At 49.7% G+C, this 27,815-nt stretch overlaps 3 protein-coding genes across 3 annotated transcripts; all 3 read left to right on the forward strand.

Moving 5' to 3' along the window:
* Nucleotides 1-3,348: 3,348 nt before the first annotated feature.
* On the forward strand, nt 3,349-8,150 carry LOC128090489 (keratin, type II cytoskeletal 6C-like). Its single transcript, XM_052702881.1, has 10 exons — nt 3,349-3,945; nt 4,563-4,777; nt 5,006-5,066; nt 5,292-5,387; nt 5,543-5,707; nt 6,179-6,319; nt 6,514-6,728; nt 7,217-7,251; nt 7,358-7,396; nt 7,490-8,150. Exons 1-10 carry the CDS (start codon nt 3,349-3,351, stop codon nt 7,705-7,707), a joined length of 1,782 nt encoding a protein of 593 aa, XP_052558841.1. The 3' UTR covers nt 7,708-8,150.
* Nucleotides 8,151-12,341: 4,191 nt separating this feature from the next.
* On the forward strand, nt 12,342-16,620 carry LOC128090483 (keratin, type II cytoskeletal 3-like). Its single transcript, XM_052702874.1, has 9 exons — nt 12,342-12,947; nt 13,727-13,941; nt 14,127-14,187; nt 14,319-14,414; nt 14,575-14,739; nt 14,870-14,995; nt 15,206-15,426; nt 15,705-15,739; nt 15,828-16,620. The coding sequence occupies exons 1-9, from the start codon at nt 12,342-12,344 to the stop codon at nt 16,175-16,177; spliced, it is 1,875 nt and encodes a 624-aa protein (XP_052558834.1). The 3' UTR covers nt 16,178-16,620.
* A 3,784-nt stretch (nt 16,621-20,404) lies between these two features.
* Nucleotides 20,405-24,980, forward strand: LOC128090484 (keratin, type II cytoskeletal 6C-like). Its single transcript, XM_052702875.1, has 9 exons — nt 20,405-21,162; nt 21,995-22,209; nt 22,395-22,455; nt 22,593-22,688; nt 22,849-23,013; nt 23,144-23,269; nt 23,472-23,692; nt 23,970-24,004; nt 24,107-24,980. Exons 1-9 carry the CDS (start codon nt 20,653-20,655, stop codon nt 24,373-24,375), a joined length of 1,698 nt encoding a protein of 565 aa, XP_052558835.1. The 5' UTR covers nt 20,405-20,652; the 3' UTR covers nt 24,376-24,980.
* The last annotated feature ends 2,835 nt before the right edge of the window (nt 24,981-27,815 follow it).

Consider the following 27,815-nt stretch of genomic DNA (forward strand, 5'->3'; position numbering starts at 1 on the left):
TCTTGACAGGGCTTCAGGATGTGTACAGAGGCTTAAAACAAACAGACACCTGAAAGCATTTTTCTTTTGTTCCTTTGATTGCAGCAGCAATTAGAGGAGAATTCTGGGCTGGACTGAGTCATGACAGTTTCTGCGTTTTGTTGGAACAGCAAGAACTTTGCTTGACCTGAAAGAAGCCTTGTCTAATTTTATTGAGCTTGCCCTCCCTGTCAGTAATCTCCTTCAGAGCATGCTTGCATGAAAGGAATGCTGAGATGTCAATGTTTTACTGAACATATAGTGTTTTAGTGCTCAGCTCAGCTTGTCCTCCTGCTCTCCCCAGTTCCATGCAGCTCCTGTCCAAGCACACAAACACTGAGCACCTTCTCCTCCACCACTTTGTGCTGTCCTTCAGCAGAGCAGTGGGCACAGTGATGTCACTGCAGATCATTGGATCCTGAGCCACATGTAGCGTTTGAGCTCTTGACGGTGTCGATACCCAAATCCCTGCCTGATTTCCCAAACTTGGCCGGAGACGCGTCGGTGACTCAATGAGAACGTTATCTAACCATTGCTTGGGCCGGGAGCATTGTGCTGACTTAACGAATCTCCTGCTGAGGTCTGCTGGGAAACTGAAACCTCCCAATCACGTCGTCCTGCCAGCAGGAGGAGAAAGGAACCACGCAACCGTGTGTTTGGCAATCCAGAGGGAGGAGAAGGAATAGATCAGCCTGATGCTAAATGTAGGTGCACGCGCAGCCTTGTGTTCACAGCACCCTTCAGAACCCTGCTGAGTTTGACTGATATATCATAGAATCATAGAGTCATTAAGATCGGAAAAGACCTCTAAGGTCATCCTGTCTAACCATCAACTCATCCTCACCATGCCCACTGGTAGAATCATGAAAGTTGGACAAGACCTCTAAGGTCATAAGAATCATAGAATCACCAAGGCTGGAAAAGACCTACAAGATCATCCAGTCCAACCATCCATCTATCACCAATGGTTTGTCACTAGGCCATCCAATCCAACTCCAGCCCATCCCACCATGCCCACTTGTAGAATCATTGAGGTTGGACAAGACCTCTAAGGTCACAGAATCATAGAATCACCAAGGCTGGAAAAGACCTACAGGATTATCCAATCCAATTGCCCATCTATCAGCAATAATTCTCTCTGGGTCATCCAGTCCAACCCTAACCCATCCCACCATGCCCACTAACATGTTCCTCAGTGCCACATCTCCACAGTTCTTAAGCACCTTTTTGGAAGGTGATCCCACCACTCCTCTGGGCAGTGGCCTGATGACAACTCCCTTCTCCACTGCAGCACACGCTGGGCTCCCAGTGACATCCAATCCTTGAGGTGAAGGTGCTGCTTTGAACCCTCAAAACTCAGAGACAAAGCCCAAGCAGTCAACCGTCCGTGGTGTCCCCATGCCACGTGACTCTGACCCACGCACACTGCTGGGAACAAGCACTGAGCCCCATCCTCCCCGCCCTATGGTGGAGCTGGGAGCTGGATGCCCTCCCTGAGCCGTGCCGTGTGTGCCGGGGTGGGATGAGCACACCCATAGGGTCAGTCAGGGTTTGGTGGCGGTGCCGGTCTAACCGCACGTCGAGCGCAGCCTGGGTGCCCCAGGTGCTTTTGGAAATAGGTGTCTGGGTGATATTTCTGGAGCTATTCAAACAACTGGAGATATCAGGAGTTGCTGGTGTGGATTTTCAAGAAGCGCTTAATTGCCTGTGTCGCATGGGAACTTCAGAGAGTCTCGTTAGACAGCACAGTTAGATGCCCAAATAACCACAATGACTCTGGGGCTTCAAAATGGCCTCAGTGGCTTTGAAGTCGCCACGCTGATTCCTCTGCTGCTGGGGATTGTGGAGAAGGGGGAAAGAGGGAAAGAGAATTTCTCAGTAAAAGTTTTAAAAAAGGGAAGTGTTTGGTAACCAGGTTTCCACAATGAAACGTTGCAGAATCATAGAATCACAGAGTTGTTTGAGTTGGAAAGGACCCTTAAAGGTCATCTGGTCCAACTCCCCAGTGCATGCTGCTTGCACAGTAGTATTTCTGTAGGTGTGTCTTGTAAACTTATTCCATCTCAGCAACAACATCAAAAATGGAGAGTTTTTTATGAAGTTCCACCTTTCTAAAACCCTGCTTTAAATAAGCTAAAAAAAGACACCTGCCCACGTTCATACAGAGGGCTCAACACAGCTCACGGCTCTACATGTCTGCGAAAAATATACTTGCATATAAATGCCAAAGTAAGCCAGGTAGTTGAAAAGCATGCATTTCCTCCAGTGAAAGTTATTGTGCGCTCTGTTCATCCATTTTATGTCTCTACAAACAAGGTGAGCTGTTTAGCATCCTCTGCCTCACTAATTGCATGTAAGCAGTTGCAGCATGCATTATGTGGGCAGCTCGTTTTGCATGCCTCCTTCTCTCCGCCTGTTCTCAGGGCTGTCCGCCTGTCTGTCCGCACTTCCCGTGGCAGCAGCTGACTTGCTGAGGTTTTCCCTGGCTCTTCTCATGGTCAGTCACTTCCTGAAGCCTTTGGAGAGCCCTAAGGGGATTTCACATTGGCATTTCTCCACGGATGCAGAGGCTGTCTTGGCACGAAGACTGCAGCACTCATGTTCAGTGAGAGCTTGGCCCAACAGCAGGCAAATTTCCAGCTCCAGCCATTGCCATGGCATCTCCTGTCCAGTAGGGTTTTATTTATCGAAAAGATGCAAAGCCTCATCAAAATGCAATTTGCTGAGCCCTGGCTCTGGATTGAGAAACTACTTCTCGAAGCCAAAGGCAATTTTCCACGTAAAAAGAAGGCTAAGGGTGTAACATAGGTGTGTTTTGGGAATTGTGTAAGCTGTGCTACAATTTGGCATGAGCCGCAGCGCTTGCCTGCCATAGGGCTTTGGAGTGAAAGATCAAAATAAAGATAAACGTAAGCAGGGAAACAACCACAATGGATGAAAGGTGAAAAAAAGCCACGTCTGTCACAGCGGGACTGTTACTGTGCCGCAGAACTGCATGGCTTCTTAGTCAGAGTGCTGCCCTTTGGTAGACATGGTTGTATCTTTTTTAATTTTCTTCTGCATTATAGGGTGTGTTTCTGGGTAGGGTCAATGTTTGGCAAAGTGAAGATGAAAATCTGTAAACCACGCCAAGCTGATGAAGACAGCAACTGTCTCCTCCTTCACGCCCATGCAAACCCAGCCCACCTCCAGAAACAGATAAAAGAGTGCATCAACTGCCCTCGAGTCAGAGGGACTTCCTTCCCTTTTCCTTGCACGCATCTTCTCGCCACCCAGCTCCATTCATCCTCCTCCTCCTCTTGATCTTGACTCCACTTGGAAGAAGCAGCCATGTCCCGGCAGTCTGTCTGCAGAAGCTTTGGGGGAGGGAGCAGAAGGGGCTACAGCTCTTGCTCTGCCATCGGCGGTGGCTTTGGAGGAGGTGGTGGCAGAAGCAGGAGCAGCTACAGCTCGTTCTCTATGTCCAGGGGATATGGAGGTGGTGGACGTTGTGGAGGCTTTGGCAGCAGGAGCCTCCATAACATGGGGAGCAGCGGAAGGATTGCCATAGGTGGATGCTACAGCGGTGGAGGTTATGGAGGCAGAATGGGTGGCTTTGGTGGAGGCTACGGAGGACTAGGCAGCTACGGAGGAGGAATGGGCTTTGGTGGAGGAATGGGTGGTGGTGGTGGAATGGGCGGCTTCGGTGGAGGGATGGGTGGCTATGGTGGAGGAATGGGAGGTGGAGGAATGGGTGGCTATGGTGGCCCAAGCTTTGGCTTTGGTGGCCCTGGTAGAGGTGGCCCTGGCATTCAGCCCGTGCAGGTCGACACAACCCTGCTACAGCCAGTCCATGTTGAGATCGACCCCCAGATCCAGCAAGTGAAGAACCAGGAGAAGGAGCAGATCAAGACTCTTAACAATCAGTTTGCCTCCTTCATTGACAAGGTGAGGGAGTGGGACTGGGGCTAATGAAGGGCAAAAATTAGGAGGAGCTGCCAAGCTCTACAGAAACTTCCTTTTGAGCCAAATATGGGCAGGCTAAGGAGCTGGAGAAGAGCCTTTTCTCAAGTGCTGCTATGGAAAAGATGAGAATCTCCCTTCCAGATGAGATCAAAGCTGTATCTTCAGGGCTTTAATCTAGCCTGTTGCACCAGGTTCACCTAATAGGTTATTACTGCAAGGCTAAACGCCTCCAAACTTCTTCAGGTTTCACTTCTGCACTCTTCCCTTTCCAAACGCTCCTATTTAACTATTCACAAATTTAGGGTTGCTTTTCTTATTTTTCCCCTGCTGGGTGTTCAAATATCCAATCTTTTTTTATTTCGGACTAGGAATCTAATATTTCCAAGCTACCAGCTATGGGAACGTGTTGGAGTTCGTTCTGCACCCTTGACTTGGAGATTCCCTCCTTTCCCTCATCCTGCAATTGACTCAACGGCAACCTCTTTCTTTTTTTTAACTAACAAAATCACATAATGACACAAAGAACGGACCACTCTTTGTACCTGGTGGAAGGAGTGCCTTCATGACTGACTGTGCATCCTCCGCCTGTTGGCTTTCAGGTGCGCTTCCTGGAGCAGCAGAACAAGGTTCTCTCCACCAAGTGGGAGCTCCTGCAGCAGCAAGGGCCTTCAGGACCCAGGAAGAACCTGGATGTCATCTTTGAGAACTACATCCAGAACCTGAGGCGGCAGCTGGACTCCATTCTGGCACAGAGGGGACAGCTGGAATCCGAGCTGCAGAACATGCAGCAATACGTTGAGGATTACAAAAACAAGTAAGTGCAGAGATGATAACACTGAGAGCAATGCAAGCAGCTGGCAGCAATGGCAGTCTGTACCTCACTGGTTATTTTGCTTCACATTTGTTTGTTTTATGGTAATTATGGGTGTAGATTTGTCAGTTTAAATATTGTATTCGTTCTTATTTTGCATTTCTTTTTGCTTTTGTGTGGCCTTAGGCAAGAAAATTCAGGAAACTCAGCTTGTATTTTAACTTTCCATAGGTATGAGGAAGAGATCAACAGGCGCACAACAGCTGAGAACGAGTTTGTGGTGCTCAAGAAGGTGAGTCACGGGCGCAGTGAAGTGACTGCTTGAATGCTAAGCTTTGCCAGAGCTTCGAGGAGATTTCTTCTTGGGTGGGAAATCCAATGGAGATTGTAGGTTGCTCTTGGAAATTTCTCGTCCTTTCTTGTATGGCTGAGTAATGCTACCAGAGCTGTTACCCTCAGCACTGAGCAGATGCTGTGACTGGAGGATTTCCAAGAGAAAATGTGATCTTTCCTGTAGGATGTGGACACCGCCTACATGACCAAGGTGGAGTTGGAGGCCAAGGTGGGAGCTCTGACTGATGAGATCAACTTCTTGAGGGCCATCTATGAGGAGGTAGGAGCCTTTCCTGGGTTGGGCTGGAGCAAGGGTGAGGAGGGGAGATGTGGCTCAGGACCCTGCAGTGAATGGGTGCCCATGGGGGATGTGTGTGGAGCATCCCTTGGGCTCCTCTGCTCCCGTGCTCAGGTTTACTCCTGTGTTGGTTGCAGGAACTGTCTCAGATGCAGACAATCAGCAGGGACTTGTCTGTGGTGGTGTCGATGGACAACAACCGGCACCTGGACATGGACAGCATCATTGAGGAGGTCAGACGGCAGTACGAGCAGATTGCCCAGAACAGCAGAGCTGAAGCTGAGGCTTGGTACCAGAGCCAGGTGAGCTGGGAAGCCCTTGAGGATGCCTGCAAGGTGGCAGGAGATTACAGATAAATCATGTGAGGTCTGTAAGCCAGTGGTACTGGAGCCTGAACAAGGAAGTCTCACAGAAAGTGTGTTGATCTGACTCACTCGTTATAGCAAGTCCAGAATCTCACTCTGGTGAACCATGCAAGCCTTTCATTAATATGACCATCAGCATAAGTTAGCTAGGAAATGCCAGAACAAAGTAGCTGTCTAGAAGACACAGAATGCTTTTTAGTGTAACTAAAATCTACCTCAGTGTTGGGAAATGAGGGAAACAATAGTAACTGAGTCCCAGATACATCTTTTGCATTGAGATGGGCATCAAAGTTCCACTGACCACCAAGATGGGTTCTTTTAGCAGAACATGAACTAGAAAAGCAGACAAGTCTTGGCAAGGCATCGGGAATGTTTCACTGAAGGTTTGCTTTGTGTCTGTGCCATCAGTATGAGGAGCTGCAGAGCACTGCTGGAAGGCACGGGGACAGCCTGCGCAACACCAAGATCGAGATCCAGGAGCTGACCAGGAATGTCCAGCGGCTGCGGGCTGAGATTGAGAACGTGAAGAAGCAGGTAGGGATGTGTGGTGTCTCATTGGATGCTTGCATTGGGTTCAAATGTTGACTTTAGGTTGTGGGGGAAAATGTGTTCTTCAACTCTACCACTATTGACTCTGTAGAGTGTCGCCTTTTATCCTTGATCATCCAAGCTTGGGTTTGAGGACTGGTGGTATGGGACAGAAAGTGATCTGAGAGAGTGCCCTTCTCCTTCCTCAGAACCAGCAGCTCCAGGCAGCTATTGCTGAGGCCGAGGAGAGGGGTGAGATGGCCTTGAAGGATGCCAGGGTGAAATTGGAAGAGCTGGAAACTGCTCTGAGCAAGGACAAGGAGGAGCTGGCTCGCCTGCTGAAGGAATACCAGGAGCTGCTGAACATCAAGATTGCCCTGGATGTGGAGATTGCCATGTACAGGAAGCTGCTGGAGGGAGAGGAGAACAGGTAGAGCATTTCATTTTTGATTGAAGGGGAATCTTGCTGTCTGGAAGGTACCCCTTGAATTTTGGGGTCATAGTGCAATGTCAAAGTGTGTTTCCCAGTAAAAAAGGGTTGATACGCCATTTGTACTCTGGATTACATTTGAGGTTATCAGGATGGGCAACTGGCAACCAGTTCATTGCAGCTTGTCCATATATCAGTTTGATTCTGACATATGCAAGTGTCATAAAGAACTTGAGGTTTGGGAAAACCTCACTGGGAACAGGGATTATCACTGATACCCTCCTTAAATACTTTACTGATACCAGCACACCAGAAACAGGAATAAATAGGCAAAAAAAAAAAAAAAAAAAAAAAAAAAAAACAAAGAAAAAAGAAAAAAGAAAAAAGAAAATGCCTTAAGGGTGTGATGGCTCAATAAAAATAACCCTCTAAGGTTTTAAGATGACTCTTTCATTGGGTCACAAAAACGTACTCATTTTCTTTTGCAGGCTGTGCAATGATGGAATGTCAAACGTCAATATCTGTAAGTATGGTGGGCTGAGAAGTCTGGTGGGTTGTTGAGTCATGGAATGTGTCTCAACTGAGAAAACCTTTTGTTGTCCCATGTGTAACCTGTGTGTCTCTTCCAGCTGTGATAGGCAGGACCACCATCTCTGGAGGAAGAGGAGGCATGGGAGGAGGATTTGGAGGCAGCGGCATGGGAGGAGGATTTGGAGGCGGTGGAATGGGAGGAGGATTCGGAGGCAGCGGCATGGGAGGAGGAATGGGAGGAGTGTGTGGCTCAGGAGGAGGCTTTGGAGGTGGAAGCTCTGGCGGCAGCTGTGGAATGGGAGGAGGAATGTACAGCGGAGGCTTCTCCTCTGGAAGTGGAAGGATTTGCGGCTCTGGGGGTGGCAACTTCAGCTCCGGTGGGGGATCCTCCTCCATACGGAGATGCGTCACAACCACCTCCGTCAAGTCTTCAGGAGTGAGGTTCTGAGCCCTGAAGGCCGACTGAGAAAGAAACAAAGCATGTCCTCCCTTCCCCCGGCAGCAGCGCAGCCTCCTTAAATCCACCTCCGGTAGCCCACCGTGAAACAAACTGTGTCCCTCATGGCCAGCATGAGCCAGCTGGTCTACCTGGCTTGTTCCCAGCATGGGAGCCTGGTGGCCGGGACACACTGCTCCACAGCCTCCTACTCAGTGAAGAAATAGCAGCCCGAGCAAAGTCTCACACGTGGATACCCCGTACGGAGAGCTGATTTCAAGGAGGAACCGCTCTGCCTTCCTTGCTGCATTGTACATTTCTGGCTGCCCTGTGGCAAACGTGTATAAAACCACTCTTTCTTCCTCTGTCCTGATGGCCGTAGCCCTGGGGTGCTTCTGCATGCAGTACATCCTGTTGCTTCCATTCACTTGTGTCGTGGCTTGTGGCACGTGAGGGGCAGACGGGACTCCTTCTGTGGCGGCAGGTGCCCAGAGGACTTTTTCTAAACAGAACCGAGCTTGCTTTTCTGTGCCAGGCCCCTGGTGACATGGAACAAGATGTATTGTCCCCACCTCCCTTCTTCTTCTGTTTGTGGTATGTCCTTGGGATGTTGCCATTCTCAATAAATTGCTGAGAACATTTTTGATGTCTTCTTGTCATTGTTTTAGAGGTTACTTTTCAGCAGAATGAGTATTGCCATGGGCGATGTGAGCTGGTGGGATCTTTGGTTGTTCTGCTCAGTGTGGGAAGGCTCTTCCTGGTGCAGTGTCACCTGGAGCACTGCGTGAGAGTTTGGGCACCATAATGTCAGGACATAAAGCTATCAGAGAGCAACCAAAGGAGGGCTCTACAGAGATGGGGAAGGGCCTGGTGAGCAAGAGATATGAGGAGAGGCGGAGGTCCCTTGGTTTGGTCAGCTGCTCCCATAGAGGGACCTCATGACCCTAAGCCCTTCATGGCCCTACAGCCCCTCATGCCCTACAGCCCATCATAGCCCCATAGCCCCTCACAGGGAGTGAAGGGGCAGCGCTGAGCTCTGCTCTGTGGGGACAGTGACAGAACCCAAGGGAACAACATGAAACTGTGTCGTGGGTGGTCAGGTGGGGGTTAGGGAAAGGTGCTGTTCCAGACGGCGGTGGGCATGGCACAGCTCCACAGGGCAGCAGGCACGATACTGAGTTGTGTTTTGGGAGTGCTCTCAGACATGTTTTAGATTTTAGGTGGTGCTGTTTGGGGCCAGGAGTTAGACTTGGTGATGAGATATTTTATCTCTATGATTCGATTCTTCTTGACTTTTACCAGTCAAAGCATTCCCTCACTGCGTGATCCTGAAGGTGGCAGGGGCTATGGGAGCGCTGGTCTGATGATGAGCGGCCAGTAGGCTCAGACACTATCTTAACCTTCATGGCACAGTCATTGATACAGCCAAGGTATCTGAATGACCTGCTGACCACATCCCTATCAGGTCTACCCATGGACGGGACAGGCATGCCATGTCAGGTGGGGAAAATGGCAGTGGACCTGCAGGAAGTAGTGAGAGGGCAGCTTGGAAGATGTCTGTGAGAGTGGAAGTGGACACTGACCACGCAGTGAGCCATAGGCACCTAAGGTGGTGGCCAAGAACACGAGCAGTGTTTGAGACCAGCAGCTCCTCCTGCTCTCCACTTAGCAGCAGTCGGAAGATGAGGGACTGGAGAGGGGTGTTCCGTCCTGACCCATGGGCATCTCATCCCAATGGGGTGCCTGAGAAGTTGGACCAGTCTCTCGGTGTGTTTGCTTTATAGTGAGAGTGAGTGGGAGAGCTGGGCTCTAGCTGGAGGGCATGGGGAGCAAGGTGGGCAGAATGCTGATGCGTTTGATCTGAGCGGAGCTTCAGCTCCTGCATCGCAAGCAGAGATCAAAGAGACAGCAACCGCTCTCAGTAGTGGTGTAGGAGTCCCAAAGCAACTCGCTGGTTGCTGCTGTGTCCCCATAGTGGGTGAGGAAGTGCAGCCCTCTGATAAGACCAACTGCGGGCCACGGGAAAGGGCTGAGGGGTCTTTGGAGAGGCCTACTCGTCCCTTGGAGCAGCAGGGGAGTTGGAGAACACAGCTCTGTTTGTCCCCAGAATAAGGGGATGGGAAAGCAACGCCTCTGAGCAGCTGGGCCCTTGCCAAGAGTGCTTTGGGTTTGGCTTGGTGAAGAGTCAGCGGCTTTGGTGCCTAATTTTAGCTCTGTTTCTTCTCAGTCTCACCATGTGAGTGAGGAATCCTGGTGGCATCTCTGCCCGTGCTGCCTCCAGAGCTTTGTGCCAGGACCTGCTGGCTGTGCAGAATCAGGACCCAAAGCTGCCTCCTGGAGAGCTCTGCAGCTGGGCTCAGCATCAGCTTCTCAGCCAAGTCTGGGCTTTGCTTTGCGTGGACAATTGTGCTGCGCACGGCTCCTTGTGTAAGAGATCGCAAGGAATTGCTGGAGCCCAGGCTGCCTATCGAGTTTCACCTGGAGGAGGCTGATGCGACTCCAGCTCTGCTATAATCTTCCCATCTTGTCTGGAGACGTCAGAGTGACTCAATCTGGGCGTCTTATCTGGGTGAGCTGAGCGTGGTCAGCACCCAGGCATTTGGCTGAGTGAGCACGTTTCTCCCAGTTGTGGAGCTGCCGTGTGGGATGTTACAAGCAGCTCGTGCTGCCTCCCGAGAAAAGCATCTCGCAGTGGTATTTGCCAGCACAGAGGGAGGCCATGAGCAGATACAACCCGCTTTTCTCCAACAAAACCCCAGCTCCCCTTCGTTTCTCTGGGATTGTCCTTATCTTTCCTGGGGACACCAGCCAAGGATGAAGGCCATTCTCCTGCAAGGCAAAGTGTCCCTGTCCCAGTGTTGGGATGGTGCCCGTTCTCCAGCTGCAGCCTGTGGCACTGGGCGAGCTGCAGACACCTGGAGAACCTTGTCCAACATTGCTTGAGTCCCTTGGGTGTGACATTCCCCACTCTCCCATGTCCTGTTGTGTGAAGAGATTGGTGCCCAGCATCCTCCCTCCCAGTGCATTTATGTTATTCTCTGGGATGGTTTTCCCAGGTCTTTTAAGGCTGAAGGCTGATACCAGCGATATTTTCAAACAGCACTTCGTTGCCCAAGTCTTAATGGAGATTCTGAATTTAAAAGTTCCTACTGAGATCATTTGAACAGCCTTATGTTCATGCTTATTGTTGTTTTAAATGTTTTGAAGGTCTTCAATATATGTTTTCTTTTTAATTTCTTGATTACTTGCTCTGGCTGTATACCAGAGGCAATGTAAATGTTAATACCTATTTCATACATTGACTGAAATACTTATTTACCTTCCAATATGCAGTCAGGCAATGCGCACAGAAGGTGTTTCAAATGGTATTTGCAGATCTCTGTCTCCTTTTAACCACTGTCTGTATTCTAGGCTCTTCAAAATACTTGTACATTGGTTTTATTTTATATTTTCTATCCTTCATATGGAACTTTATGAATAATTGTTTTAAATTTCATTCACATGCAAATCAAAAATCAGCTTCTTTATTTCAGAGATGTCCTATAGAGTACACACCTTACCTTACCCCAAGAAAAACTTGAAAATAAGAGCATATACTGTTCCTTAGGAGTTGAAATACTTCCATTCCTTAACATTTTTCCTTATTAGTTGTCTCATCTTTGGAAATAACCGAGTAAAGAAGAGATCAGCATAATTCCCCAAAGCAGGAGGAAGCCCTCACCATCTTGAATTATTAATCTGCTTTTCCACTTTTGTAGTGCTTGTCTCTCTGCCCTCGGTCACAATCAGCTCCGTGAAGCGTCCCATCCTTCTCCCAGGGTTGTCCTTCTCCATCACTGCCAGATGAGCACAGGAGTGGAGCAGGACAAGGCGTGGTGTGCCATCCACTCTGCTCCATCCTTCTCTAAGCTCCCAGCTCGTGTTCTCAGATTTGAGGAGACTCAATTGGAGGGCATTTAACCTGCACGGTGAAGACACTCCCATCCAAAGCGCCAGCACTCACGCCCCAAGATGTCATACCTTCCTAGCGGGAGAATAATATGCTGAGTCTCTTCAAACTCTGGTGTCACGAATTCTGATTGAGGATTGGGAAACTTCTAATATGCCGAAGGCAATTTAACCTATAAAAAGGAGATTTAGGGTGTGTGTGAGGAGTTGTGAAAGCTATGTTATAGCTGTTATTTCATCAAAACCTCTCCTTTCCATGAAGGTTTGATTGGGAAGATCTATATCTGCAATTATTTGGAGCTATTAAAGAAGGTTGGGAGTCCAATGAGGGGCTGAAGAAAAGTACATTACCATGCAAGATGGTTTCCAGCAGGTCATAAACCTATGAGAGTCCACTTAGTCACTGAGACCTATTTCAATATTCTTTTATTCACTTCTATATTGCAGGGTGTGTTTCTAGGCAGGCCCAAATAAGGTAAAGCTACACTGGGAATCTGTCAACAGCACCATGCTGATGAAAATAATGAACTGGTTTCCACCTTCACGCCCAAGAGCTTCAGGAGCGGATAAAAGGGAATGCCCGAAGCCGTGGAGCCAGAGAAGGCTGTGCACACTTCTCTCCACATCTGTCCTCAGCAGCACAGCTCCGTTGGTCTTTCTACTCTTCCTGACTTTGACTCTGCTGGGAAGAAGCAGCCATGTCTCGGCAGTCTGCCTGTAAAAGCTTCGGAGGAGGGAGTAGAAGGGGCTACAGCTCTTGCTCTGCCGTTGGTGGTGGCTTTGGAGGAGGTGGCGGCAGCAGAAGCAGGATCAGCTACAGCTCGTATTCCTCATCCAGAGGAGGAGGAAGCGGTGGACAGTGTGGAGGCTTCAGCAGCAGGAGCCTCCACAACATGGGTGGCAGCAGAGGGTTTGCTGCGGGTGGGTGTTACGGCAGTGCAGGCAGAATGGGTGGCTATGGAGGAGGAATAGGTGGCAGAGGAATGGGTGGAGGAGGAATGGGTGGCTGTGGTGGAGGAATGGGAGGAGGAGGAATGGGTGGCTTTGGTGGAGGAATGGGTGGAGGAGGAATGGGTGGTGGAGGAATGGGTGGCTTCGGTGGAGGAATAGGTGGAGGAATAGGAGGAGGAATGGGAGGCTTCGGGGGTCCTGGCTTCCCTGGAGGCATCCAACCAGTGCACGTTGACTCGAGCCTCCTGCGGCCCGTCCACGTTGAGATCGATCCTCAGATCCAGCAAGTGAAAAACCAGGAGAAGGAGCAGATCAAGACTCTTAACAATCAGTTTGCCTCCTTCATTGACAAGGTGAGAACTTAGCACCACTCTTATGTGGAGATGAGCGTTTTGAACAAATTCCTGTAGTGTGCAAAGGGATTACATTCCTTGCAGTCAAGTTTAATGTTACTTGACAAAGTCTGCAAGACTGATGGCTTTGTAAGAAGTTGCCACTGAAGTCTTATTAAGGAATACTGAACAATTAAACGGGACTTCATGCTAATGGAGCATTAAAGGCAGCATCATCAGGGCATGCTGAACATTCTCTTGCCCAGTAATTTCTTCAGTTTAATTTGTAGTGATTCAGGGTAAAGTCATCATATTGTATTTAAATGTCCTAAGGAGATCTCATTACTGTAGTTCTATTTGATGTCATTTTCTTTTCAAGGAACCGATCCTATAAGTGTAAAAGTGTTAAATACAGTTCCAGTGATCTTGGATAAATTTAATTTCAAACAGAAACTAAAGAAAGACAGAATCTTTGAAGAAGCATAGATGAACAGTAAATGAGACAATAATTGCTTTCTTGACTTAACTTCTACTGAGATGAAAGTAATGTCCAAAACTGACATGGAGAGAATGGAAGTTACTATTTCAATTGTCAAAGAGTTTGTCCATAGCTCAAAATTTCAGAATAGCCTCAAAAACAGTAATGCTGTGAATAATCGTGCACTTTAGAAGCTTGAAAGTTTGAGTCAGCCGCAGTGGGTAATTCCCATGGCTTCCAGAAGGAGCAGGAGGTCTGAGAAGTCTGACGGCTCACAGGATCCCAAGGTGAAATTCTCACACAACCCCCTGTGGGCTTTCAGGTGCGCTTCCTGGAGCAGCAGAACAAGGTTCTCTCCACCAAGTGGGAGCTCCTGCAGCAGCAAGGGCCTTCAGGACCCAGGAAGAACCTGGATGTCATCTTTGAGAATTACATCCAGGGCCTAAGGAGGAGGTTGGAGTCTCTGTTGGGACAGAGGGGAGAGCTGGAATCCGAGCTGCAGAACATGCGCCAGTACGTGGAGGAGTACAAAACCAAGTAAGTGCAGAGATGGAGTGAGCAGCAAGGCAGGAGAGCTGGGGCGGCATGCAGGTCTCTGGTGTCTGCCAGTTGCTCCAGGAGCTCAGCAGGAGTGTGAGAGGGGTTCTGTGGAGGAAAGAGGAGGGAGCACCGCTACTTGATGAGCCATGCAGGAGGCTCATCTGGCTTGTCCTCTTCCACAGGTATGAGGAAGAGATCAACAGGCGCACTGCTGCTGAGAATGAGTTTGTGGTGCTGAAGAAGGTGAGTGCAGGGAACAGGATGGCAGGAGGTTGGGAAGAGACAGATGTGGGACAGAAATTTTCTGGACAGTGCTTGCTGGCTGCTAATAGGGTGGGAAGAAGCCATGGTCTAGAGCGTGGTTTTTCTTGTAGGATGTGGACACCGCCTACATGACCAAGGTGGAGTTGGAAGCCAAGGTGGGAGCTCTGACTGATGAGATCAACTTCTTGAGGGCCATCTATGAGGAGGTAGGAGCCTTTCCTGGGTTGGGCTGGGCTGGAGCAAGGGTGAGGAGGGGAAATGTGGCTCAGGACCCTGCAGTGAATGGGTGCCCATGGGGGATGTGCGTGGAGCATCCCTTGGGCTCCTCTGCTCCCGTGCTCAGGTTTGTCCCCGTGTTGGTTGCAGGAATTGTCTCAGATGCAGACAATCAGCAGGGACTTGTCTGTGGTGGTGTCGATGGACAACAACCGGCACCTGGACATGGACAGCATCATTGAGGAGGTCAGACGGCAGTACGAGCAGATTGCCCAGAACAGCAGAGCTGAAGCTGAGGCTTGGTACCAGAGCCGGGTGAGCTGGGCAGATTCGTGGCAGCTGGGATGGCCCCTTGCTGCTGGATGTCTCCGTGCCATGGAGCAAGGGGACTTTTGGGTTCTGGGTAGGCTTTCTCATGGATGGTTTTCTATGCCTGTGCCATCAGTATGAGGAGCTGCAGAGCACTGCTGGAAGGCACGGGGACAGCCTGCGCAACACCAAGATCGAGATCCAGGAGCTGACCAGGAATGTCCAGCGGCTGCGGACTGAAATTGAGAACGTGAAGAAGCAGGTAGGGATTTGTGGGGGACTCTCCAGATATCAGCATAAGAATGCATCAAAAATAATGTCTATGGATTCTGGGGCAGAAATGTGTTCTTCAACTCTACCACTATTGACTTTGTTCAGTGCTGTCTTTTATATTTGATCATTCAAGTTGTGTTTGAAGGCTTTTGTTAAAGAATGAAGTGTGTTCTGAGGGAGTGCCCTTCTCCTTCCTCAGATCCAGCAGCTGCAGGCAGCTATTGCTGAGGCCGAGGAGAGGGGTGAGATGGCCTTGAAGGATGCCAGGGCGAAATTGGAAGAGCTGGAAACTGCTCTGAGCAAGGACAAGGAGGAGCTGGCTCGCCTGCTGAAGGAATACCAGGAGCTGCTGAATGTCAAGATTGCCCTGGATGTGGAGATTGCCATGTACAGGAAGCTGCTGGAGGGAGAGGAGAACAGGTACTATCCTTTATTTGTGTCTTCTTAACCTTTCTTGACAGTCCATGTGAAGATGAGGTCTTTACATATCCCTCTGGAGATAAACCTTATATATTAAATTTAATGCAATTCTTAGCCAGAAACACAAATGTTTTCCACTTTTCTTACAATGGCACTAGTACAGTTGTGAAAATCAAAAAGAAAAGAGAACATATAGCTAGAGAATATAGCTAGGAGTATTCTTAGCCAAAAAAGCTATTGTGCCCCCAAAGATTAACCCTTTCTGTTTCCTCTCACAGGCTGTGCAATGATGGGATGTCCAACGTCAATGTCTGTAAGTATCTGCAAAGGACCAGCAGGTTGCATCTCAACTGAAAAAAATCTTCCCACTGGCCCATTTATAACCACTATATCTCTTCCAGCTGTGGTAGGCAGGACCACCATCTCCGGAGGAAGAGGAGGCATGGGAGGAGGATTTGGAGGCAGCAGCATGGGAGGAGGATTTGGAGGCGGTGGAATGGGAGGAGGATTCGGAGGCAGCGGCATGGGAGGAGGAATGGGAGGAGTGTGTGGCTCAGGAGGAGGCTTTGGAGGTGGAAGCTCTGGCGGCAGCTGTGGAATGGGAGGAGGAATGTACAGCGGAGGCTTCTCCTCTGGAAGTGGAAGGATTTGCGGCTCTGGGGGTGGCAACTTCAGCTCCGGTGGGGGATCCTCCTCCATACGGAGATGCGTCACAACCACCTCCGTCAAGTCTTCAGGAGTGAGGTTCTGAGCCCTGAAGGCCGACTGAGAAAGAAACAAAGCATGTCCTCCCTTCCCCCGGCAGCAGCGCAGCCTCCTTAAATCCACCTCCGGTAGCCCACCGTGAAACAAACTGTGTCCCTCATGGCCAGCATGAGCCAGCTGGTCTACCTGGCTTGTTCCCAGCATGGGAGCCTGGTGGCCGGGACACACTGCTCCACAGCCTCCTACTCAGTGAAGAAATAGCAGCCCGAGCAAAGTCTCACACGTGGATACCCCGTACGGAGAGCTGATTTCAAGGAGGAACCGCTCTGCCTTCCTTGCTGCATTGTACATTTCTGGCTGCCCTGTGGCAAACGTGTATAAAACCACTCTTTCTTCCTCTGTCCTGATGGCCGTAGCCCTGGGGTGCTTCTGCATGCAGTACATCCTGTTGCTTCCATTCACTTGTGTCGTGGCTTGTGGCACGTGAGGGGCAGACGGGACTCCTTCTGTGGCGGCAGGTGCCCAGAGGACTTTTTCTAAACAGAACCGAGCTTGCTTTTCTGTGCCAGGCCCCTGGTGACATGGAACAAGATGTATTGTCCCCACCTCCCTTCTTCTTCTGTTTGTGGTATGTCCTTGGGATGTTGCCATTCTCAATAAATTGCAGAGAACATTCACTATGTCTTGTTGTCATCACTTTCTGGTAGAATGACTATTGCTCTGGGGAAGCAGCTTGGTTGCCCTGAGCTGCTGGAACTCTCAGACTTTGGGTTTGGGTTTATGTGGTGGCAGGGGTTTGGGCTCCTCCTAGATCAAGGTATTCTATGATTCAGTGATTCAATTCCCTTTGACTTCTATGTGTCATAGCGCTGCTTGAAATCACAGGGCCACATAGGAGGGGCTCTGGATGCTCTCTCCTTGAATGAGCAGTAGATGGGTGCAGCCAGGGAGCCCAGAATGGAGAAGTGCTGGAGTCTGGGGAAATGTGGGTAAGATCCTCATATAATCCTAACCTGGGAATCACAATTTCCAGATCAGGTGTCATCACTTATTGTGTCTTTAAACTACTCAGAGACAATGGATTTATCCATGCCATAATCTAGGGCTCAGTCCTTATGCAGAGTAATGCACTCATTATGGTTCTACGCATGTCACAGCTCACCACCATGCTCTGATGATGCAGAAACTAAAGCTGACCTAAGAAAGGAGTTTATTTGTCTCTTTGTCTTCATAATCATCAGGAAGAAGACATGTAAATAGTATGCAGAAATCAGAAACACAAAACTATTCTCCTAGTGCACAAATGCTGGCACAGAGTAGTGGCTAAACCACCAGAGACCAAACACAGTGATTGTGATGGAAAAAGACAGCGATGGGGAGGGAGCAGACATCAGATTACCCTGCTGTTGTGGCTGCATCTGAAGGCGCTGCCCTGGAGTGGACTCTACTATGTAGTAGGGAAAGATGGGAACAGAAAGAGTCCTGTAGGCAGCAGCTGCCAGCGAGCATGGATGTGGATGCTGACCTAGAGCAATCTGCAGAGCAAGGTCAGCAGCCATGAGCATCAGTAGTGCCAGAGACCAGCAGCTCCTCCTGCTCTCCACTTAGCAGCAGTCGGAAGATGAGGGACTGGAGAGGGGTGTTCCGTCCTGACCCATGGGCATCTCATCCCAATGGGGTGCCTGAGAAGTTGGACCCGTCTCTCGGTGTGTTTGCTTTATAATGAGAGTGAGTGGGAGAGCTGGGCTCTAGCTGGAGGGCATGGGGAGCAAGGTGGGCAGAATGCTGATGTGTTTGATCTGAGCGGAGCTTCAGCTCCTGCATCGCAAGCAGAGATCAAAGAGACAGCAACCGCTCTCAGTAGTGGTGTAGGAGTCCCAAAGCAACTCGCTGGGAGCTGCTGTGTCCCCATAGTGGGTGAGGAAGTGCAGCCCTCTGATAAGACCAACTCCGGGCCACGGGAAAGGGCTGAGGGGTCTTTGGAGAGGCCTCCTCGTCCCTTGGAGCAGCAGGGGAGTTGGAGAACACAGCTCTGTTTGTCCCCAGAATAAGGGGATGGGAAAGCAACGCCTCTGAGCAGCTGGGCCCTTGCCAAGAGTGCTTTGGGTTTGGCTTGGTGAAGAGTCAGCGGCTTTGGTGCCTAATTTTAGCTCTGTTTCTTCTCAGTCTCACCATGTGAGTGAGGAATCCTGGTGGCATCTCTGCCCGTGCTGCCTCCAGAGCTTTGTGCCAGGACCTGCAGGCTGTGCAGAATCAGGACCCAAAGCTGCCTCCTGGAGAGCTCTGCAGCTGGGCTCAGCATCAGCTTCTCAGCCAAGTCTGGGCTTTGCTTTGCGTGGACAATTGTGCTGCGCACGGCTCCTTGTGTAAGAGATCACAAGGGATTGCTGGAGCCCAGGCTGCCTATCGAGTTTCACCTGGAGGAGGCTGATGCGACTCCAGCTCTGCTATAATCTTCCCATCTTGTCTGGAGACGTCAGAGTGACTCAATCTGGGCGTCTTATCTGGGTGAGCTGAGCGTGGTCAGCACCCAGGCATTTGGCTGAGTGAGCACGTTTCTCCCAGTTGTGGAGCTGCCGTGTGGGATGTTACAAGCAGCTCGTGCTGCCTCCCGAGAAAAGCATCTCGCAGTGGCATTTGCCAGCACGGAGGGAGGCCATGAGCAGATACAACCCGCTTTTCTCCAACAAAACCCCAGCTCCCCTTCGTTTCTCTGGGATTGTCCTTATCTTTCCTGGGGACACCAGCCAAGGACGAAGGCCATTCTCCTGCAAGGCAAAGTGTCCCTGTCCCAGTGTTGGGATGGTGCCCGTTCTCCAGCTGCAGCCTGTGGCACTGGGCGAGCTGCAGACACCTGGAGAACCTTGTCCAACATTGCTTGAGTCCCTTGGGTGTGACATTCCCCACTCTCCCATGTCCTGTTGTGTGAAGAGATTGGTGCCCAGCATCCTCCATCCCAGTGACAGCCAGAAGCATTTACATCTCTGATTCCTGTAGCTGCTCTGTGGGCTGTTTCTTTGAAGTGCCTGTGGCTGAAGGCTGATACCAGTGATATTTTCAAACAGCATTTTGTTGCCCATGTCTTATGAGAGATCCTGAAAGTTCAAACATAAGATGTTTATTCCACATTGAAAGCTCATATACACTGTATTCTGGAAGACTGAAATGATCAGAGTGCTGCATAATGTATTTCCTTTGACATCTATTGATTTTTTTTGGAGTTAAGCATTAGGGATTTTGTTTTTCTTGAAGATTATACTCATGACTAAAATGATACCCCGAAGGCATCTGCACAGTGTCTATCAAATGAACTTCCTATTTCAGAGCCAGATACTTTGAAGCAGCTGCTTGTGTCTGAAAAATACATTTCTCTAAAGTAAATTTAGTCTTCCTACAAAGATTCACGTGTTCTTACATGTCTTTGCTGTAGCTCTTAAAACATGCATCATATACACCGCGATACCGTAACTCTACTTCTGAAGGCATCCGAGCTTCTTCAAACTTCTTGTTGCCTCTTCTTTAGGAATGATCAGATATAATAATCTCAGCCTGATCCTTTGTCTGCCAATTTAAGTAAAAAATACTACTTTCTCAAGTCGTGGTTTTCCCTGCCTGTATTTTTCTGCTGTATTTCTTTCTTCGTTCTTTATTACCACTTACAGCGCTGGAAGGGTCCTTCCATTTCTCTCTGGGTTCAGCAGTCCTTGTGTCCATCAGAAAAGCAAACGGGAGGAGCTTGGTCATCCCCATTCTCTTCTTCCTTCTGCTCAGGTTCTTGGTGTCTTGGTACTCAACTGCAAGAAATTCCGGGAGTTTTCCCCTGGAGAAGGCACTCCCATCTCCAGCGATGGGGATCAGCCTGCTCTTTGGAGCAGAACTAAGCACCTCCTTTCTGGATAATAAAGAAATGCTGACCGTTGTCAAATGTTAATGTGTGGTATTCTTGCTTTACACCACGAAACTGCTTCTTGAAAAACCATCAGCAGTTTTCCACATAAGTAGGAGATTCGGGGTGTGCTTGGGGGAATTGTGAAAGCCTCACTCTTGCTGATTTCCACCAAAATGCTTGTCTGACACTGAACCTCAGTGCAAAAGATCCGAATCAAGATAAACCGAGAAATTGTTAAGAACAGCTAGAAAGGTGGGAGGAGGGAAGAACATGACTACATCACTGTAAAACATATTTTTCCAGATGACAGAAAGATATGAGAGTCCACTTACTCACTGAGTCCTATTCCAATGCTCTTGCTCTTTTATTCTCTTCTGCATCGCAAAGCGTATTTCTGGGTGGAGTCAACAATTTGGCAAAAATCTGTTAACCGCACCAAGCTGATGAAGACAGTAAATTTGTTTCCTCTTCACACCCATGTAGACCCAGCCCACCTCTAGAAACAGATAAAAGGGAATGCCTGGAGCCGTGGAGCCAGAGAAGACTGTGCACACTTCTCTCCGCATCCGTCCCCAGCAGCACAGCTCCGTTGGTCTTCCTACTCTGCTCAACTCCTCTTGGAAGAAGCAGCCATGTCCCGGCAGTCTGTCTGCAGAAGCTTTGGAGGTGGCAGCAGAAGGGGCTACAGCTCTTGCTCTGCCGTTGGCGGTGGCTTTGGAGGAAGTGGGGGCAGAAGCAGGATCAGCTACAGCTCGTTCTCCACATCCCGGGGAACTGGAGGCGGCGGACGCTGTGGAGGTTTCAGCAGCAGGAGCCTCCACAACATGGGTGGCAGCGGAAGGATTTCCATGGGTGGCTCTTATGGCGGAGGATACGGATGTAGAATTGTTGGCCTTGGTGGAGGCTATGGAGGAGGATTTGGCAGCATTGGAGGAGGTGTAATTGGTGGAGGAGTAGGCAGCTTTGGTGGCCCTGTGAGAGGTGGTCCTGGGTTCCCTGGAGGCATCCAACCGGTGCAGGTTGACCCAACCCTCCTGCGGCCGGTCCATGTTGACATTGACCCTCAGATCCAACAAGTGAAGTGCCAGGAGAAGGAGCAGATCAAGACTCTGAACAACCAGTTTGCCTCCTTCATTGACAAGGTGAGAGGCTGAAACTACATCTCTCTGGGAATGGGGACTCTGGGGAAATCTTTTGGGCTGGGATGAGGGAAGTATGCTTCTCAGCTCCAGGTTGGAAGGTCTGGAAAGCAAGCATTGTTCTTCTCATTGAGTCCTCCTAGAGAAATGTGAACATTTTGCTTCTGCAGGGAGATCAAAGGTCCTTCTCTAGTTCTGTTTGATCCAAATCTTTTCTTACTTTCCATCTCTGTCTTTCTCTGAGGAGAAGGTGAAAGTGATCACAGGGTACTCAGTTATCCCGAGCAGTTCTTCAAGCCAGTCCTCTTTCTTCTCAATGAACAAGAAGTGTAGGAATGAAATTTCAATTAATAATTGTCTATTACTTAATTTGCTTCACATACAGATCAAAGTTCTTCAAGTTCTCTGCAATCGGAGAACATGAACTGGAAATTCCTCATGTATTTTCTAAGATGAGTGTTCTCCCATATAGAGGAACATGAGAGTTGATTCACTAGAATGCAAAAGATAAAAAATCTAATACTTCAGTAAATTAATACTTGACAAAATTTGGAAATAGAAGTAGTCTGTTAACCTGGAATCTACATATTCTTATTGGTATTCAACAAAAGAGAAAAAATGTAGTAGAAAAGAAATCAAATTAATGTATAATTGAAGGAAAAGAGGAGAAAGAAGGGAGGAAACATTCTCTTAGAAAAGAGGCTTTAAAAGTCATGGTTCTGTTGGTCAGTTGAGAAATGATTCCCTTGGCCTTCAAAAGAAGTAGATTTGAGAAGAGTGATGCATTGCGAGATCCCAAGGTGAAATTCTCACACAACCCCCTGTGGGCTTTCAGGTGCGCTTCCTGGAGCAGCAGAACAAGGTTCTCTCCACCAAGTGGGAGCTCCTGCAGCAGCAAGGGCCTTCAGGACCCAGGAAGAACCTGGATGTCATCTTTGAGAATTACATCCAGGGCCTAAGGAGGAGGTTGGAGTCTCTGTTGGGACAGAGGGGAGAGCTGGAATCCGAGCTGCAGAACATGCGCCAGTACGTGGAGGAATACAAAACCAAGTAAGTGCAGAGATGGAGTGAGCAGCACGGCAGGAGAGCTGGGGCGGCATGCAGGCCTCTGGTGTCTGCCAGTTGCTCCAGGAGCTCAGCAGGAGTGTGAGAGGGGTTCTGTGGAGGAAAGAGGAGGGAGCACCGCTACTTGATGAGCCATGCAGGAGGCTCATCTGGCTTGTCCTCTTCCACAGGTATGAGGAAGAGATCAACAGGCGCACTGCTGCTGAGAATGAGTTTGTGGTGCTGAAGAAGGTGAGTGCAGGGAACAGGATGGCAGGAGGTTGGGAAGAGACAGATGTGGGACAGAGAATTTCTGGTTGGAGACAATGCTTGCTGGCTGCTAATAGGGTGGGAAGAAGCCATGGTCTAGAATGTGATTTTTCCTATAGGATGTGGATTGCGCCTACATGACCAAGGTGGAGTTGGAAGCCAAGGTGGGAGCTCTGACTGATGAGATCAGCTTCCTGAGATGCATCTATGAGGAGGTAGGAGCCTTTCCTGGGTTGGGCTGGGCTGGAGCAAGGTTGAGGAGGGGAGATGTGGCTCAGGACCCTGCAGTGAATGGGTGCCCATGGGGGATGTGTGTGGAGCATCCCTTGGGCTCCTCTGCTCCCGTGCTCAGGTTTGTCCCCGTATTGGTTGCAGGAACTGTCTCAGATGCAGACAATCAGCAGGGACTTGTCTGTGGTGGTGTCGATGGACAACAACCGGCACCTGGATCTGGACAGCATCATTGAGGAGGTCAGACGGCAGTACGAGCAGATTGCCCAGAACAGCAGAGCTGAAGCTGAGGCTTGGTACCAGAGTCGGGTAAGCTGGGCAGATTCGTGTCAGCTGGGATGGCCCCTTGCTGCTGGATGTCTCCGTGCCATGGAGCAAGGGGACTTTTGGGTTCTGGGTAGGCTTTCTCATGGATGGTTTTCTATGCCTGTGCCATCAGTATGAGGAGCTGCAGAGCACTGCTGGAAGGCATGGGGACAGCCTGCGCAACACCAAGATCGAGATCCAGGAGCTGACCAGGAATGTCCAGCGGCTGCGGGCTGAGATTGAGAATGTGAAGAAGCAGGTAGGGATGTGTGGTGTCTCATTGTTTGCCTGCATCAGGCTCAAATGTTGACTGTAGACAGTGGGACAAAACTGTATTCTTCAGCTCCCAATACTGACTTTGTGGAACATTTCCTTTCATTCTTGACCCCTTAAGTCTGGGTTTGAGGACTGGTGGTAGGGGACAAAAAGTGATCTGAGAGAGTGCCCTTCTCCTTCCTCAGAACCAGCAGCTGCAGGCAGCTATTGCTGAGGCCGAGGAGAGGGGTGAGATGGCCCTGAAGGATGCTAGGAGGAAATTGGAGGAGCTGGAATGTGCCTTGAGCAAGGACAAGGAGGAGCTGGCTCGCCTGCTGAAGGAATACCAGGAGCTGCTGAACATCAAGATTGCCCTGGATGTGGAGATTGCCATGTATAGGAAGCTGCTGGAGGGAGAGGAGAACAGGTGAGTCTTGACACTGTCCTCCCCTGGCCAAGATTGTGCCTTTCCTTATGATGGGCTGAGTGTTCATAATCTCTCTGTCCATAGAATTGGGAACACATTTACTCTAATTTTTCCCCAAGTGTTTATGGTTACAATATAAATGAGGTGTTCACAGTGACTGTGTCCTGTTAATGCCCATTAAAAGAAATAGGAACTCAATGAATCATGTTGGCAACTGCACTGACCTGAAGAGCTGTGTTGTATTGCACTGAGATCTTATGTTCTTCTCCCTTCATAGGCTCTGCGGAGACAACCCGTCCAACGTCAATGTGTGTAAGTAGCCGTGCATCCTCCTTGCACAGTGATTTCTCCCATGCTTTGCTGGAATTCCCAGGCTGCTCCTTGGCACACAGTGATCCTCTCTTTCTCTTGCAGCTGTGGTCGGCAGAACCACCATTGCTGGAGGCAGAGCTGGAGGCTTTGGTGCCGGCAGTGGCGTGGGAGGAGGAGTATGCACAGTTGGAGGAGGAAGCATCATCGGGGGCAGCTGTGGGGTGGGAGGAGGAGTGTATAATGGGGGCTTCTCCTCTGGGAGTGGGAGGATGTGTGGCTCTGGAGGTGGCACCTTCATTCCTGCGGGAGCATCCTCGGTCCGGAGATGTGTCACCACCACAACGGTGAAATCTTCGGGCGTGAAGTACTGAGCCCCAACCTCAGTACCGCCAAGGAAAGAAGCATCGCCCGCCTCCAGCCTGCGGCACATCCCCAGAATCCTGCAAAGAAATGAAGCATCCCGCCTCCTCCCCAGAGGCAAACAGCAGCAGAACACCACCCTCTTGGCACCGCTGCTGCTTTCCCCACCCCACCAGTCTCCAGGGATGAAACATTTATGGCCCCGCTAGGAAATATCTCCCTCGGGGTTACCCGTGACTGGAGAGTTCATCCAAGAGCCCTCCTTCCCTCGTGCCAGTCTGGCTGAGCAGAAGCGTGAGCGGATCTGCTCTTTCCTTTCCCTTCTGAGGTCTCTTTTTCAATGGCCATGTTCTCCTTTGCGCTTCCTGCGCGTCCTGCATGTTGCCTACATGCTTGTTTCAGCTGTATTCATGGAAGCAGAAGAAATGTGGCAATGCCCCATAGTCAGGCTTAGGAGTGAGAAGCAGCTCTCCAGAGGATTTGGCAGCTTTCATATTTTATAGATTTGTATCACGCTTCTCCTTCACAACTGACATGTGCATGGCCCTATTGCAATCCTTCTGCTACCGGAATTTTACTGCCTTGCTGCTTTCTACCAACATCCCTTCCCCCAAATTCTTTCATTACCAATAAACTGCAGACAGGTGAAAAGATTTCTCTGTGTTGTGTCATTGAAAGTTCCCTGGGGGAGGGTACAAGAGGAACACAGATATTGCTCCTTGCTGCAGCAATGGCAACACAGTGGTGCAGAGCAGGGTACATCCTGCTGTACAAGTTGCATCAAATGGGGACGTGGTGGGAACGTGCAGCAGGTGGCCTGTCCCCACGGACATCCAGTGCTCTCCAGGCTAAGAGCTGCCCAGATGAGGAGGGAGGAGGTGGAGGATGGGCCCTCATCTTCCTTACACAGCCACGTGGCACCACCCTGCTCCTCCCCAGCAGGATTCCTATGTCTAAAGGAAAGAAGAGCCAAGAGCATGGCATGGGAAGGGGACAGGGTTGGAACATGTCTATGGAAAGTGATGGTCTGAGTGTGATAGTTGGGATGTGGCCGCTGGATTGGGATGGGGTGAACGTGGCCATTGGGATGAGGCAGTTGGGATGTGGCAGTTCAAATGCAGTAGCTGTGATGTGGTGGTTGGGTTGGGGTTGTTTGAATGTGGCCTTTGGGATATGGCAGTTGGATTGGAATGTTTTGAACACGGCCTTCAGGATATAGCAGCTGAATTGGGATGCTTTGAATGAGGCCCTTGGGATATGGCAGCTGGGAAGTGGCAGCCTGAATGCAGCCATTGGGTTGTGGCAATTAGCCAGTGGTGGTTTGAAGATGGACATTGGGATGTGGCCACTGGGACCAAAGCAGGGCATGCACAGCCACCCCCCTTCCACCACATTGCATCCTGCTGTGGATGTGCTGGAGACCTCAGTAGGGGATGTATTCCATATCTGGTTGTCCTCCACTTCCAAGGCTAGTTGTCCTCCACTTCAACAGTTGATTGTGTTCCACTTTCATGGTTGGTTGTCCTCCACTTTCAAGGCTGTTTGTCCTTAACTTCCACAGCTGTTTTTCCTTCAATTCCATAGCTGTTCATCCTCCACTTCCACAGCTGGTTGTCCTTCACTTCTATTCCTGGCTATCCTCCACATCCACATCTGTGTGTCCCCCATTTCCACAGCTGTTTGTCCTCCATTTCCAAGGCTGGATGTCCTTCCATGGGAAGATCCTCAGGCCAGATGTGGTGTGAGGGTGAGCAGCACCATCTATCTGACATGCAGGGCTTTTACACAGCAACTGGCACCTCCTGTGTGAGTGATAGCAATGCCCAAGATGCTGTGTGGACACAAATTGCTCACAAAGAAAAGCACCATGAAAGGATAAGACGTGGCCTTGAACCTGCTATTATAACTCCAGATCATCCAGCTAGGTTAGTCATTAACCCTCCATAAATTGCATCCCATCGCATCCCAATTAATTTGATTAATGCTTGGGAGGAGCGAGAGCTGGATGAATGAATCAACATTGGCTGCAGTGGTGAATGTGTACAATCCTGCTGCAGGCACTGTGTCTGGCAGATAAAAGCACGGAAATAGAGTTGGTTTTTGCTCCAGAGTCCTTGCCATCCAACTCACAGAATCACAGTATCACATAATACCCTGAGATGGAACAGCACCACACAGCACCACACAAACTCAAACTCGATGTCCTAGAGTGGTATCCCAATGCTCCCTGAGGGACTTCTCTGGGAAGATGTGCCCTATGGGGCAGAACCTTTTCCTCATCCACCCACCCTCCCCTAACACAGCTCTGCGTGCTGTTCTCTGAAGTCAAACAAATGAGGAAGAAATAATAGTTCTAATTTGAAGCCGTTTTACTATCACTTTTTTCTCCAAAATATTCTTTCTGTTGATACACCTGACTGAATTATGCCGGGCCATAATATACCTTATCCTCCTGTTTGCAGAATCAGTGACATTTTTGATTCTGAAATTTGCAGCTTGGGATGGGAGAGCTGAAGCTGTTATCTCCTGTTTCCTCATCCCAAAGGAATTCCAATAATAGGTACAAACCTAGACATTGCAAAGCCCAGGAACATTCTTGGGGACTCCTTTAAAAGATGGATGTGTTGGATGTGTTGAAAGCAGGAAGCTTAAAGTCCTGCAGTGTCTCATGCGCAGCATGTCTTCCCAGTGCCATCCGACAACACCCAAGCCAACAGCTCTGGCTGCAGGCTTGGTTCTGCAGCAGCTGCTGGCACCTTTGGGTTCCCTGAGTTCCTCTGGAGTGCGGCCAGGCTGTCACACAGAACCAATGGAGTTTACCTTTCCTGTCTACTGGGGCTGTGTAAAAGGGAGCTGAGCTCATTGCTCAAGTCCTTGCATGGGAGATGGGGCAGCCTGGTGGCTGGGCTCTATGGGGCACGCTGAGAGCTGCGAGCTCCATTTTAAGCACAGATCCCTACTTGCAGTGAAGGGAGTGGTTTTGTTTTAAAATCAATGAACTCATTTGTGGAACTGCCTCGGTCTCACCAAGCAATGATTATGCTTTAATTGCTAACATTTTCAGTAGGAGAAAATTGTTGCCATTTGGAACACAGAAGATAAAATAATATTAGGGTTTTTTGTTTGTTTGTTTATTTGTTTATTTTCATTGTTTGCAAGACCACTGGTGGTCAAATATCTGGTGGCTCTGGGTCAGACATGAGCTGGTGGGACCCAGAGCCATTTTCCTTCTGCACCGTTTGCTCAGCTCCAGGTGAGCACTGCTGAGGTGGAGCAGAATGGAGACCTCACCCTCCACAATGCCAAAAGCGAAGTGGAGGAATTCTGCAGAGCCCCCAGAGAGGAGCTGGGCCGTGTGCTGGAGTGTCAGGACTTTTGGGTGGGACACAGAGATGGCTGCATGCAGGACATTGCCAGAAGCAGAGTGAGAAAGCGGGTGTCCACCATATGA

Source organism: Tympanuchus pallidicinctus, unplaced genomic scaffold, assembly GCF_026119805.1.
Source record: "Tympanuchus pallidicinctus isolate F22 unplaced genomic scaffold, pur_lepc_1.0 scaffold47, whole genome shotgun sequence".
NCBI lineage: Eukaryota > Metazoa > Chordata > Aves > Galliformes > Phasianidae > Tympanuchus > Tympanuchus pallidicinctus.

Coding starts and splice junctions, on each gene's coding strand:
- LOC128090489 (XM_052702881.1), top strand. CDS start 3,349: ATGTCCCGGCAGTCTGTCTGCAGAAGCTTTGGGGGAGGGAGCAGAAGG. Junction 5,067..5,291: donor AGTTTGTGGTGCTCAAGAAG/GTGAGTCACGGG, acceptor TCTTTCCTGTAG/GATGTGGACACCGCCTACAT. Junction 6,320..6,513: donor AGCAGGTAGGGATGTGTGGT/GTCTCATTGGAT, acceptor CCTCAGAACCAG/CAGCTCCAGGCAGCTATTGC.
- LOC128090483 (XM_052702874.1), top strand. CDS start 12,342: ATGTCTCGGCAGTCTGCCTGTAAAAGCTTCGGAGGAGGGAGTAGAAGG. Junction 12,948..13,726: donor TTGCCTCCTTCATTGACAAG/GTGAGAACTTAG, acceptor GTGGGCTTTCAG/GTGCGCTTCCTGGAGCAGCA. Junction 15,740..15,827: donor GATGTCCAACGTCAATGTCT/GTAAGTATCTGC, acceptor TATCTCTTCCAG/CTGTGGTAGGCAGGACCACC.
- LOC128090484 (XM_052702875.1), top strand. CDS start 20,653: ATGTCCCGGCAGTCTGTCTGCAGAAGCTTTGGAGGTGGCAGCAGAAGG. Junction 22,210..22,394: donor GTGGAGGAATACAAAACCAA/GTAAGTGCAGAG, acceptor CCTCTTCCACAG/GTATGAGGAAGAGATCAACA. Junction 24,005..24,106: donor CCCGTCCAACGTCAATGTGT/GTAAGTAGCCGT, acceptor TTTCTCTTGCAG/CTGTGGTCGGCAGAACCACC.